Source organism: Zonotrichia albicollis, chromosome 18 (genome assembly GCF_047830755.1).
Source record: "Zonotrichia albicollis isolate bZonAlb1 chromosome 18, bZonAlb1.hap1, whole genome shotgun sequence".
NCBI classification, from domain to species: domain Eukaryota; kingdom Metazoa; phylum Chordata; class Aves; order Passeriformes; family Passerellidae; genus Zonotrichia; species Zonotrichia albicollis.
Genome location: NC_133836.1, coordinates 8,147,127 through 8,159,507, shown reverse-complemented (window position 1 = coordinate 8,159,507; position 12,381 = coordinate 8,147,127). Strand labels below are relative to the sequence as shown.

The following is a 12,381-nucleotide window of genomic DNA, read 5'->3' as shown; positions in this document are numbered from 1 at the left end:
TATATGTGTGTGTGTGTATACGTGTGTCCCTATGAGAGTGTATATGTGTGTGTGGGTGTATGCGTGCAAATGTGTATGCCCACGTGTGCCTGTGTGTATATGTCCGTGTGTCCGTGTGTCCGCACATGTGCCTGTGTGTATATGTCCGTGTGTCCGCACATGTGCCTCTGTGTGTGTGTCTGTGTGTCCGCACATGTGCCTGTGTGTGTATGTCTATGTGTGTGTCTGTGTGTCCGCACATGTGCCTGTGTGTGTATGTCTGTGTGTCCCGCGCCCGCCCGCGCCGCCGCAGCCCTGCGGAGCCGCCCGCGCCTTCCGGCGCCGTGACCCGGCAGTGACGCGGCCATGGCCGCCCGCTGAGGCGCGCAGCGCGGCCGAGCCGGCGGAGCGGGGCGGGCGGCGGCTCCTCGGCGTTGGCGCTGTGTGCTCGGCGCTCGGGTGGAAGCGGGTGCGGCCGTGCCCCTCGGCCGGGGCTGCGGGTGCCGCCGTGCCCCGGAGCGGGCGGGCTGAGCTGCGCTCCGTCCCCTCAGGCGCGGGAGCCGCCGCGCCCCAGCTCCGCCGGGCCGTCCCCGCGGCTCCGCGCCGCAGCGGCCGAAGATGAGGACCGTGCTCATGGTGGCGGAGAAGCCGTCCCTGGCGCAGTCCATCGCCAAGATCCTCTCCAGAGGTAGGGGAGGCGGGCGGGTGCCGATGCCCGGTGCTGAGCCGGCGGCACCGGGAGCTCTCCCGGCACGGCCGGGGCACGGGGATGTGTGCGAGCTGCCGGGGCTGCTGTCAGTGCTGTGAGGGGGAGAAACGCCCTGGGCAGCGGCTTGGTTGTCTTGGGGCCGGAGCCTCCTGTCCGGTGGCTTCAGACAGGTTCATTAAAGAACGGGATGTCCCATCACGTTCAGATTGTTTCTATGGATCCCTGTTTAATCCAGGAATAAAAGAATCTAGTTTCAATATTTTGTGTAGCTCTAGAGTGCCTTAGAGCGGTGTCTGGAAAGTGCCAGTCAAGTAGCAAGTTGCTGTTCTGAGATTTTTGAAGTAAAAGTTTCATAAATCTGGAAAATAAAATAAATTGATTGTAAGTGTGTGATCTAGAAAACTGGCTGTATTTTTGTAAGGCATCATAGCCTGGTGGAGATAAATTGATAGTTTAATTTGAAGAGGAAATATACTTTAGGAAAGCCCTGAATTGATACTTAATGAAATAAAAGTTTGATCAATGAGTAGAGTTTTGTAATGAGGAAGACCCTAACTGTAAGATCTAAGGGAAGTGGGATGTAATTTCACACAAAACAATTTGTTTCACTAGCTGGGGCTTTTTAGCTCGTTAATATTTATGATCCTATTTCCACAGGGAACATGTCCTCTCGCAAGGGACTCAACGGTGCCTGCTCTGTGCACGAGTACACCGGGTCCTTCATAGGACAGAGTGCCCACTTCAAGATGACATCAGTGTGTGGTCACGTCATGACTTTGGATTTCATAGGTATTTGCCTGCTCATCAGATATTTTAACTAATATGGCTTGTAGAGCTGCCAGGTCCTTCAGAAAAAGCTAAGAGGTTCCTTGGTGTACAGTAACGCAAGATGTGTTAGTGTAGAAAATTTTCCATAGAAATTTTGGAAGCCAAGTGTTTTGCAAAATAAAGCTGTTTGTTTTATAAATATTTCTTCAGAGCTCCATTAAATATACTTTTGCTTTTCAGGAAAATATAACAGCTGGGACAAAGTGGATCCAGCAGAACTTTTCAGCAAAGCTCCCACAGAAAAGAAAGAGGCTAATCCCAAATTGACCATGGTGAAGTTTTTACAGGTACTCTTTCTTATGAGTAGTATTTAGAGTTATCATTTTCTATGTTCTTAAATAAGAATTCCTCCAGGGAGTGGCTCTTTGTCACAGTTAGATCTATTTTATTAACATAGTAGAAATAATTTTTTTTTCCTTGTTCTTACACTGTCTGAAATCTTTGTTAAATTAACTTTTCCCTTGCCTTCTGAGTTTTTTGACAGTTGATATCCTGCTTGAAGAATTGGAGCATTGGATGCAAGTTTAGCTTTAACAGCCAGTGCAGGGCACAGCTTATAAATGCTTTCTTTAAAATAAAGAGGCCTTCTTTAAAATAAAGGCATAACCAAATGTGTTGGTTACTGCTCACACTTCACACACCTGCTGAAACCAGAAAAAGAAATGTATAGGTAGGGAGGAGGGAGGTGTTTTTTTGAGATGCTGAAGAACTGTGCTAATTTTTCTCACAGGTGGAGGCAAGAGGCTGTGACTGTATTGTCTTGTGGTTGGATTGTGATAAGGAAGGAGAAAACATCTGTTTTGAAGTAAGGTTTCCATTTTTAAGACTTGCAACACTGTAATATATGTCTGACAGGACTACTAATGCATTGTTTTATGAGTATACAGTAAAATTCAAACTAAAGTTGAGTAAAGTTTTAAAGCCAAAGAGGGCTTTGGTGGAAAAATTCACATGCTTTGAACTCTGTAAGATGTCAGTTAAAGAGTATAAATGAATTTCAGGGGTGTTGCTCATCTCAGAAGAACAATCAGGCCTCTTAAATGTTGGAACATTCCAGTGCTTCAAGAACTGGTCTGTATTCCACAGCTGGAATAGTTATTTTTATGTCCTTGTAAAACTTCATCTCTGTTATCTTTTGTTTATTAAGCAACTAGATGCCTTAGAGCACAGAAGCTGCTTGCAAGTGTAGGCATACTGCAGAAATTTGGCCTCTGCACATAAAGCATAGAACAAAAACTTTGCTAGGATTTTTTAAAAATATCCTATTCCCAGAAGTCTGCATGAAGAGTATTTGTTTGGAGATTTTCTTTAGATTAAAGAAACACATTTTATGAAGTGATTGTTGTAAGTTCTTTACATACCCCTGTATCATTACTTGTGCCTTAGCAATGAGTAGAATAAACCCAGATAGACACTGGTGCATGTTCACCAAAAGGTGCTGCAGCTGCATTGGTGAGTGTCATTGCCCTTAGCCAAAAATACTGATTTGCTCCCAGCAGTTGCTGTATAGTAAATGAATCCTTCAGTTTTGTTAATTCTTCATATGCTTTTGAGTGGATGGACAAATACTGCTCTGGAATATCAGTTAATGTACCGGCATGACATCTTGCAGTGACACAGAAACAAATATTTTGTGGAGAATGTTTTTTTATCTTTAGAGAGAAAGCCTTTATCCTTCACATCCTCTTTGAGTATGCTTGTGATTTTCCTTAGGTTCTTGATGCTGTTCTGCCTGTCATGAACAAGCCCCGTGGCACGGAGAGGACGATTTACAGAGCTAAGTTCAGTTCCATCACCGACACCGACATCTGCAACGCCATGAATCACCTGGGAGAGCCCAACCGCAACGAGGCCCTGTCCGTGGATGCCCGCCAGGAGCTGGATCTGAGGATTGGCTGTGCCTTCACAAGGTGACAGCACAGCCTGCAGACAAAGCCTGCAGCTTTTGGAAAGGTTCAGGAGCGGCTCTGTGCCCTCGGGGTTGGACCCCAGCCCAGCACCACCCAACCACTCACTGGGGTGGGGGAGAGTTCTGGGTGGGTACGAGTGGGAAAAGTCACGGCTTGAGAGAAAGACAGTTTAATAGGTAAACAAAAGCTGCACAAGCAAAGCAAAATGAGGAATTAATTCACCACTTCTCAGGGACAGGAAGATGTGCAGCCATCCCCAGGAAGGCTGGGCTCCATCACCCATTATGTTTACTTGGGAAAACAAATACCATCACCTCAAGTGTTCAACCCCTTCCTCCTTATTCCCCCAGCTTTATATGCTGACCATGATGTCACACGATCTGGAATATTCCTTTGGTTATTCAGCTGGGATCAGCTGGTCCTGGCTGTGTCCCCTTCCAGCTCCTTGTGAGGCAAAATGATTATATATAATTAGCTGTAATTTCTCAGAATGCTCTTTTCCTAATGCCTGGATGATTTTATAGATTACTCATATTTTGTGCATGTATGATGACAAAAACTTCTGCTTTTCATGGGAATGAGGATATTAATGTGTACATTTCTCATTTGGTTTTTTCCCCTTTTTCTTAGGTTCCAGACTAAATATTTTCAGGGAAAATATGGGAATTTAGACAGCTCCCTCATCTCCTTTGGGCCATGTCAAACCCCAACACTTGGATTCTGTGTTGAGAGGCATGACAAAATCCAGTCATTTAAGCCTGAGACTTACTGGGTGTTGCAAGCTAAAGTAAGTTTTACAGTACTTGGTTTTACAAAAGAAATGCATTTGTATTTTGTTCATTCATAATTTCTTAGCTGCTGACAAGAATTCACAATGCCTATAGTTTACTCATGTGTTCTCATTCTGTTCACATGTGTGTCACCACTCTCAAGAACAGATTCCAGGATGTCAGTTTTGCATTAGAGTGCTTATTGTCTGCTGCTTATAAGAATTCTTCTGTGCTAATCATCTAAGCTTAGATTCTGCCAAAAAAACTGCTTAAAACAGTGCTCTTTTGTTCCCTGGGATCCTTGGACTGACTGTTGTTAATTTGAATCCAGGAATTAATTAGCCTGCCAACAAACATTGGCATTGCTGAGTATTGGAATTTTAAAGCAAATAAAATGCTCATTGTGTTAATTGGCAATTGAGTCCTCAGAGTACTTTGGCAGCTTGGAGTGGTTTTACAGCCTCACTGCTGTCCAAGCTCTGGGAGCAAACCAACAGGGTTTTATGGCTTGTGATCACAAGGATTTTTTAAGCAAATGAGGGATTAATGGTAAAAATTTGCCATTTTTGTATTTTAAAAGTAAAAAAAAAGGTGAAATCTAGCATCTGCTGTCATCTGTTGTGATGTGTCGTGTGTGTCACGCTGGGAAACACTTGGTGCTGTTTGCAGAGGGGTTTGTGCTCTCTCATGTTGGTCACTTCAGACTAAGTTTTGTACATGGGGCTGAAAACATAACCTAGTTACAGTTTAATACAAAAGATTGAGTCTGCTAAATCAGAGTGGTAAACTTTGAATTTCTGCCTATTTCAGTCTTTACTGTTCCCAGCACTAAACAGCAGTATTTCAGTTCAGTCAGGAGTAGTTCTGGTTATTCCCCAAACCCCAGAACTCCAAGTGCTCCACCCTTCAGAAAAGCCCCCCCAAAAAAGACTAAAACTGCATGTTTGGGCACTGGTGTCCTGGGGTGGGTTTGTCCTAAATTTGTCCTAACAAATCCCATGTGTCCTAGGATTTGCTTGCTGGACTCTTTTTGGGAATATGCATTCTCACACTTGTAGGAGTAAAGTTGGTGGGAATTAATTTTTTTTTTTTTTTGCCAATAGGTGAACCCTGAAAAAGACAGTTCTCTCACTTTGGATTGGGATAGAGTGAGGGTGTTTGATCGTGAGGTTGCTCAAATGTTCCTGAACATAACAAAGATGGCAAAAGAAGCGAAGGTAAGAATATTATCCAAGTGCCAGTAGATCCATATTTCATTTAAAGGAAATACAATTTAATATTTCATATGCTATGTGTTGAGACTTTTGGTCGTTTTTTAAGGAGTGTAGAGTATCTGTATTTTGATTTTTATTTCGTTCAGCTTTATGTAAATGAGAGTAAAAGGCAAGAGATTTTTTTGTTGTTGTAGATTGTACTGTGCTGGTGTGATCATCTCAGCAGAAGCCTCTTCTTAGTATTGACTTTGGGAATGCTCATCACTCATGATAGGAACTCTTCATTACTAAACCTGCTAGGAAATGCTGTTCAGATGTCTCCAAGCAGACCTCTTATTTCCCATGAGACATTGAATAAATTGGAATTTAATTATGTGTAGGGCAATATTCCTGCAGTTAAATATTTAATTATGTGTATGGTGCAGTCTTTATAGCCAATTAACTTATACTTTGCTCTGTTCAATACTTGTTTGACAGTTTGTTTGGATTTAAGTGCTTATAGACATCAAGGTTCAAAGACTGCTTGAAGCTTTTAAAAATCTGCATTCTTATAGTTAGGACTGTTGCTTGGAATGAGCTCTAAATCCTTGTAGCACTGAAAGCAGGAGCTGCTGAGGTAAGTGGGAAGTAAGGACAGCAATAAGCTGCCTTGCTGTGTTCTCAGTTAGTTACAGATCTGATTTAGTCCTGGCACAAAGGGACTTTCAGACTTTAATTTTAGAACTTGATAAAATTATCTCCAGTCAGATTTTCTGAAGTAAAAATATACTGGTGGTTACTGTTTTAAGAGAACAAAGCAGACATTATAAGAATAGACAGTGGTAGGTTATGATACATATTTATAGACATGATTAAAATTATGCATTTACCAAATGTCAGAAGTTTTACTGTGAAAATGCTCTTTTCTAGGTAGAATCTGTGAGTAAAAAAGAGAAGGTGAAGCAGAGACCACTGGCTCTGAATACAGTAGAAATGCTCCGAGTGGCCAGTGCTGCTTTAGGTAGGTACAAAAGTTCAGATTTTCACACTGTTTTAAAGCAAGCATTTTGGCTTCTCAAACAAAACAAATAATATATCATTTTGGGGAAAGAACCAAGTTTAGAAAGCTGCTTGTCAAAAGTGAAATATTTGGCAAGATCAAGATCAATCATATGGAAAGGACAAATCATAATGTATTTAAATACTTGGGTAAGGTGTACATCCAGGTGCAGCAAACCATAATCATAGGGATGTGTAAATGATTTTTGTTTTCTCCTGTCCCCTCTCAGGAATGGGCCCCCAACATGCCATGCAAATAGCAGAACGTCTGTACACCCAGGGCTACATCAGCTACCCTCGAACAGAAACCACCCATTATCCAGAAAACTTTGACCTGAAAGGATGTTTGAGACAACAGGCCAATAACCCTTACTGGGCAGAAACTGTGAGTACACAAAGCAAAAGCTGTACTATCATTCTCTAGTCTGTTTCAGACTAGGTCTTGCTTGGTGTATTATGACCTGAAGACCTTCAGAAACTTTAAATATCTCTAGTTTCTTTTATTGATGTTGTATTGTTATGGATTTGATATGAGTAAGCCATTTCTTCCTTCACCCAGGTAAAAGTATTGCTATCAGAAGGCATCAATCGTCCAAGGAAAGGCCACGATGCAGGAGACCATCCTCCCATCACCCCAATGAGAGCTGCAACAGAAGCAGAATTAGGTACAGGCAAATTCAGCAGTATTGGGACACTGTGTGAGGAAATCAGTCCCTTGAGGTGTAAGGTGCCAGATTCAAAATCACTGAGATGCAACAAAAAGTAAAATTATTTGAATGGCAAGAAGTGAGGAGAGAGCAAACTTGATCCTCACTGAAAGTTCTGGTGACAGTGAAGTTCAGAGCTGCTTCAGCAGTTGATCCTTGGGACTACAGTACTGCCAAGAAAAAGAAAACAACTAACACCTGTGTTTCTAGGAGAAATTTGTCCCAGAATAGTAGCTCCCAAGTCCTGAAGTTTGATTATATTTGGTGGCTGAGGTGTTGTTTCTCCCCAGGTGGGGACGGGTGGCGCCTGTACGAGTACATCACTCGGCACTTCATTGCCACTGTCAGTGCTGACTGCAAGTACCTGCAAACCACCATTTCCTTCAGTATTGGCCCTGAAAGATTTACCTGTGTTGGCAAGGTGGTAACTTCACCAGGTAAGACAAATCAGAAGAAAGTATTAGCTGCAGATTAATTTTTTTCCTCATTAATACACTGAATGGATATAAAAGTGAAGCTCTGGGGACAATTGCAATTGTGAAGACTTTTTTGAGCTCTCAAAACTAGAGACCAAATCTTGTCCTAATTTTCATATTTCAGTTATGATAGAAAAAGTGTTATTTTTCATGTAGTAGTCTCAAAGATTTAATGCCACATTTGCCAGTGTGAAGACCAGTCTTTTTACAAACAGTAAATGCCTTTTAGGGGATAAATTACACAACGGCAGAAGTTTATTCTTGGGCCTCTGTAAAGACAATCAGCAGCACTGCTGAGACTTTTATGGTAAACTGGCAAGTTGTTTCTTTACTTACAGGATTCACAGAAATTATGCCATGGCACAGCATCCCATTAGAAGAGAGCCTTCCCCACTGTGAGAAAGGAGATCTTTTTCCAATTGGTGAAATAAAGTTACTGGAAAAGCAAACCAGCCCTCCTGATTACCTGACAGAAGCAGAGCTGATCACTCTGATGGAGAAGCATGGCATTGGTAGGAACTTGCATAACTTCCATTGTTCTGCAGTGCATCCACCAAGAGTGCAGAGTCTGAGTCACTCCTCTGCACTGTCTGTGTCAGTGATGAGCTCTCAGTGTTCATTTGGATATGTACAGTGATCATCTCTTTCCCTTTAAACCACCATGCCCATAGCTCCCCTCAGCAGATGGTAGATTTTTTCTTCCCCCACGTTCCTTTCCCTTTCTTATCCTTATTTTGAGCAGTTTCTGGTTTCTGGCCAAACATTTCTGGCCAAAGCAGTATCCTTTCATAACACATCCCTGTCACTTCTCTGTCAGAAAGAGCTGATGTGTGGAAGGAAGCACCTCCTCATTCTTAGGAATGATTTCTTGTCTTCACACTTGCTTTAGCTTTGGTCTCTTCAGTAATCCTTCTGTATCTTATTATACAATTTACCACAATTCTACTTTCCTTTATCAGTCTGACTTGTTTCTTTTAATGTATTTTCATTAATTTGCCCCATCAGAACAAACACAGTCTCTTACTCTACTGTGTTTTTCCAGAGTAAATAACTGTGAGAATAGGTAATTCCTTGTAATTCCTTGGAAGAGATGAAAGGATTAAGGTTAAACCATATGTTTCAGACTTACCAGAATTGCAAAGGAACATCAGAGTTACTAGAGAGGGAGAAGTTATGCCCTGGAAGTTGGGTAACAGTAAGAAGGTATCTGAATTTAAGCAGTCTTAGGACCTCAGTAATTTGATATTAAACCAGAGAAGCCAGAAACAAGTCATTCGTTGAAAACTCTTTTTTGTTCAGGGTGGATATATTGTTTTCCTTTGTGTGGCAGGAACTGATGCCAGCATTCCAGTCCACATTAACAACATTTGCCAGCGAAACTATGTCACAGTGGAGAGTGGTCGGAGACTAAAGCCTACGAACCTTGGCATTGTTCTGGTTCATGGTTATTACAAAATAGGTCAGTTAAATGCTCTTCCCTTTCCATTCTCTTCCCTTCCCATTACTATATCAAAGGCTGATGTCAATGTCTGAGTAACGTTTCTGTCTCAAATAATGCTTATTTTGATGTCAGTTTATGTATGAATGATTTCCTACCTCCATTTTGACCTTTCATTGCTGCTGTCTCTGGTTTCCTGTTAGATGCAGAACTGGTTCTTCCTACAATCCGCAGTGCTGTAGAAAAGCAACTCAACCTAATAGCTCTGGGTAAAGCAAATTATCATCAGGTCTTGGAGCACACCCTTGACATTTTCAAAAGGAAATTTCACTATTTTGTGGATTCTATTGCAGGTAAAGCTTTCTACATGTGAAGTTCCCTACAATTACTTAGTTGTTGCATAGAAAATACTTATATATTAGGCTCCTTTCAGAGGTTTAGGCTTTCTGAAAAGTTGTGCCAGGACTGGAAGTTTCCAGTCAAATTAATTTGCTCTCCAAAGGGAAATGGACTGAATCATGTCTCCAAAACTCTACTTCAAGTTTATTTTGTGCCTGTACAGTGGCGCATTTTTGAAAACTTGAGGTTAGCTGAACCAGTGTGTTTGTGCATGCTCAGTGCAAAATGCTTTGTATTTGTCTTTGTAGACAAAGGAAGAGCATTGTGAGTAAAATATTTTCATTCTCACTTCTTCACAGGTCTAGAGATGATTTTGTGCAAAGTTTCCTCTTAAGAACTAGAATTCTAATCTAAGTGTGATTATTCCTTTTGCAGGTATGGATGAACTGATGGAAGTGTCTTTTTCACCCTTGGCTGCCACAGGCAAGCCCCTTTCCCGCTGTGGTAAATGCCATCGATTCATGAAGTACATTCAGGTCAGTTTACCTCATACTTGGACTGGAAGTTCACTTGCTGGGGGCACTGAGTATAAACTTCTTTTCTACTATTGTACTTCTGTTCAAATGTGGTCATCACAAGTTCCTTTCTAAAACAAAAAGGCTGATAGGGTTTGCCTTGGGGGACAAACCAGAGAGCAGCTCCAGCTGGGTTTACCACAAGTTTGAAGCTCTGCTGACGCTGCAGTTGCTCAGGAGATTTGTGTTCTGTCTCCAGGCCAAGCCGAGTCGCCTGCACTGCTCTCACTGTGATGACACCTACAGCCTCCCCCAGAATGGTACCATTAAACTCTACAAGGAGCTGCGTTGTCCCCTGGATGACTTTGAGCTGGTGCTGTGGTCATCTGGATCCAGAGGAAAGAGCTATCCACTGTGTCCATACTGTTACAACCATCCTCCCTTCAGGGACATGAAGAAAGGTAGGAGCTGTGTAAACGTGTAGGTATCATCCTCACTTGAAATAAATTAGGTACAGTCTATGCACTGGGCTTTTTAGGAGTTTTAAAATCAGTGTTGCTTAGTATAAAGTGCTGTTCAAATTAGGCTCTGGATACCTAAAATTCATGTTAAACTTACTGACCAAAATGTATTAGTTAACAAATTTTTGAAGGTTTTTTTTTTATTTGAAAAAGTAAGAAAATAATTTACCTGCATGCACTGTGGGTGACCTTCACAACACTCAGCATACAGTGAAAGACACCAAGATACTGATGCCTTGCAAATTTGAGTAGGCTTGGATAGGAGTATAAACAAAGACCAGGTCTTGGGAATGTTCTGATAGAGATAAATGGTGTGTTAAAAGCTGTTAAAGGATATAAAAAGAGGTAGACTTTGCAGTTAGTTTAGTGACTGTGGGACTGAGACTTGAAGTAGTGCACTGAAGCTTTTCAGCATCTTTTTATTACCATCTTTTAATTAAAAATATCTTGGACCAACAGTGAGTAGTTCAAGTATAAAATAACAGTTAGGCAGGAGCCATACATTTAATTGAAAATGTAATGAGTTTTCATCACTAATCTGTCTAAACTGCCTGTAGTGTACAGTGGCAGTATATGGCAATTCTGAAAACCATTATAGGAAAATTTTTCAGCAGGGGATTATTCTGAAACTGTGAAGAGGCAAGTTGCCATTTTGGGAGCAGTTCCAGTCTTCAGTGATTTAGAAAATGTACAGTATACTCAAGTGTCTGTGGCTTCTGTGTCTCACTTCCTTCAGACTGGGTAGTGAGCTAAAGGGTGGTGTGGTTTCACTCTTCTTCCCCAGGAATGGGCTGTAATGAGTGCACCCACCCCACGTGCCAGCACTCCCTTAGCATGCTTGGAATTGGGCAGTGTGTGGAGTGTGAGAACGGGGTTCTGGTGCTGGACTCGACCTCAGGCCCCAAGTGGAAGATGGCCTGCAACAAATGCAACGTGGTCGTGCACTTCTTCGAGAACGCCCACAAGGTGCGGGTGTCGCCCGAGACGTGCGACTTGTGTGAGGCGGCGCTCGTGGACGTGGATTTTAACAAAGCCAAATCCCCCCTACCTGGAGATGAGACCCAGCACTCGGGCTGTGTGTTCTGTGACCCCGTGTTTCAGGACCTGGTGGAGCTGAAACACGCGGCCATGAGGCACCCCATGCACCGTGGGGGACAGGGGAAGCGGCAGGGGCGGGGAAGGGGCAAAGGCCGGAGACCTGGAGGAAGGCTCAACCCAAAGAAACCCAAGGACAAAATGGCAGCTCTGGCTGCTTACTTTGTATAATGGCTACACAGCAGGAAAATAAACTTCTTATAAAAATGTGTTTCTCTTTGAGTTCTTTTTTAAGGATCTTTGATGTTTCACTGCTTTCCTGTTCTTAGAACAGTTAACACCTTAGGTTGCTCCCAAAACAAACTATTCTGGATGATCTGTCAGTAACTGAGTAAGCCTTTAAGCTTTTAATTGGGATTCATTGATACAATTAGAGCTCACAAACAATAGGGAGACTCAAGAAGTCTGCTTGGACTGTTAACTGTGGCTAATAGAAAGGAAATGGAATTTGTCTCTTCTGACATTTCTGGGGCCTTTGTCAGCAATGCAAGTGCCAGGAATATAAGAACTGATTAAGATCAGTGTTATGCTGGCATAGTCTTTAAGTGTGGCATGAGACCTGCTTCATCTGACTTTGAATCTTCAGAAATAATAAATGATTAGTAGCTGTCAGATTTTTAAATTACATATGCAATAGCAAGAGCACTGCTTTAAGTCTGTCATTCTGCTGCATAAGTGAATAATGCCAACAGACATACAAAATGGAAATTATAAATGTGAAGGGGAATATGTGCCTTGAGCAGTGATTCCCAAATTATGGCCTGCACAGACAAGTTAGTATCTCACAGTTAATGGGGCCCAGTGAAATGAGACCTTCTCCTGCTGGAAGACAGATTGAGTAT

The 12,381-nt window shown here is 42.3% G+C and overlaps 1 protein-coding gene across 1 annotated transcript; it reads left to right on the top strand.

The window, feature by feature from the left end:
• The first annotated feature begins 314 nt into the window (after positions 1-314).
• Positions 315-11,746, top strand: TOP3B (DNA topoisomerase III beta). Its single transcript, XM_074554027.1, has 17 exons — positions 315-667; positions 1,346-1,477; positions 1,697-1,803; positions 2,247-2,321; positions 3,230-3,426; positions 4,057-4,213; positions 5,300-5,413; positions 6,320-6,410; positions 6,679-6,833; positions 7,008-7,113; positions 7,446-7,592; positions 7,970-8,143; positions 8,962-9,090; positions 9,273-9,422; positions 9,844-9,944; positions 10,183-10,384; positions 11,229-11,746. The coding sequence occupies exons 1-17, from the start codon at positions 598-600 to the stop codon at positions 11,708-11,710; spliced, it is 2,589 nt and encodes an 862-aa protein (XP_074410128.1). The 5' UTR covers positions 315-597; the 3' UTR covers positions 11,711-11,746.
• Positions 11,747-12,381: the final 635 nt, after the last annotated feature.

Excerpts from the sequence above, each read along its gene's own strand:
- TOP3B (XM_074554027.1), top strand. The coding sequence starts at position 598 with ATGAGGACCGTGCTCATGGTGGCGGAGAAGCCGTCCCTGGCGCAGTCC. Across the intron at positions 3,427-4,056 it reads ATTGGCTGTGCCTTCACAAG|GTTCCAGACTAAATATTTTC; the intron begins GTGACAGCACAG and ends CCTTTTTCTTAG. Across the intron at positions 9,423-9,843 it reads TTTTGTGGATTCTATTGCAG|GTATGGATGAACTGATGGAA; the intron begins GTAAAGCTTTCT and ends TTCCTTTTGCAG.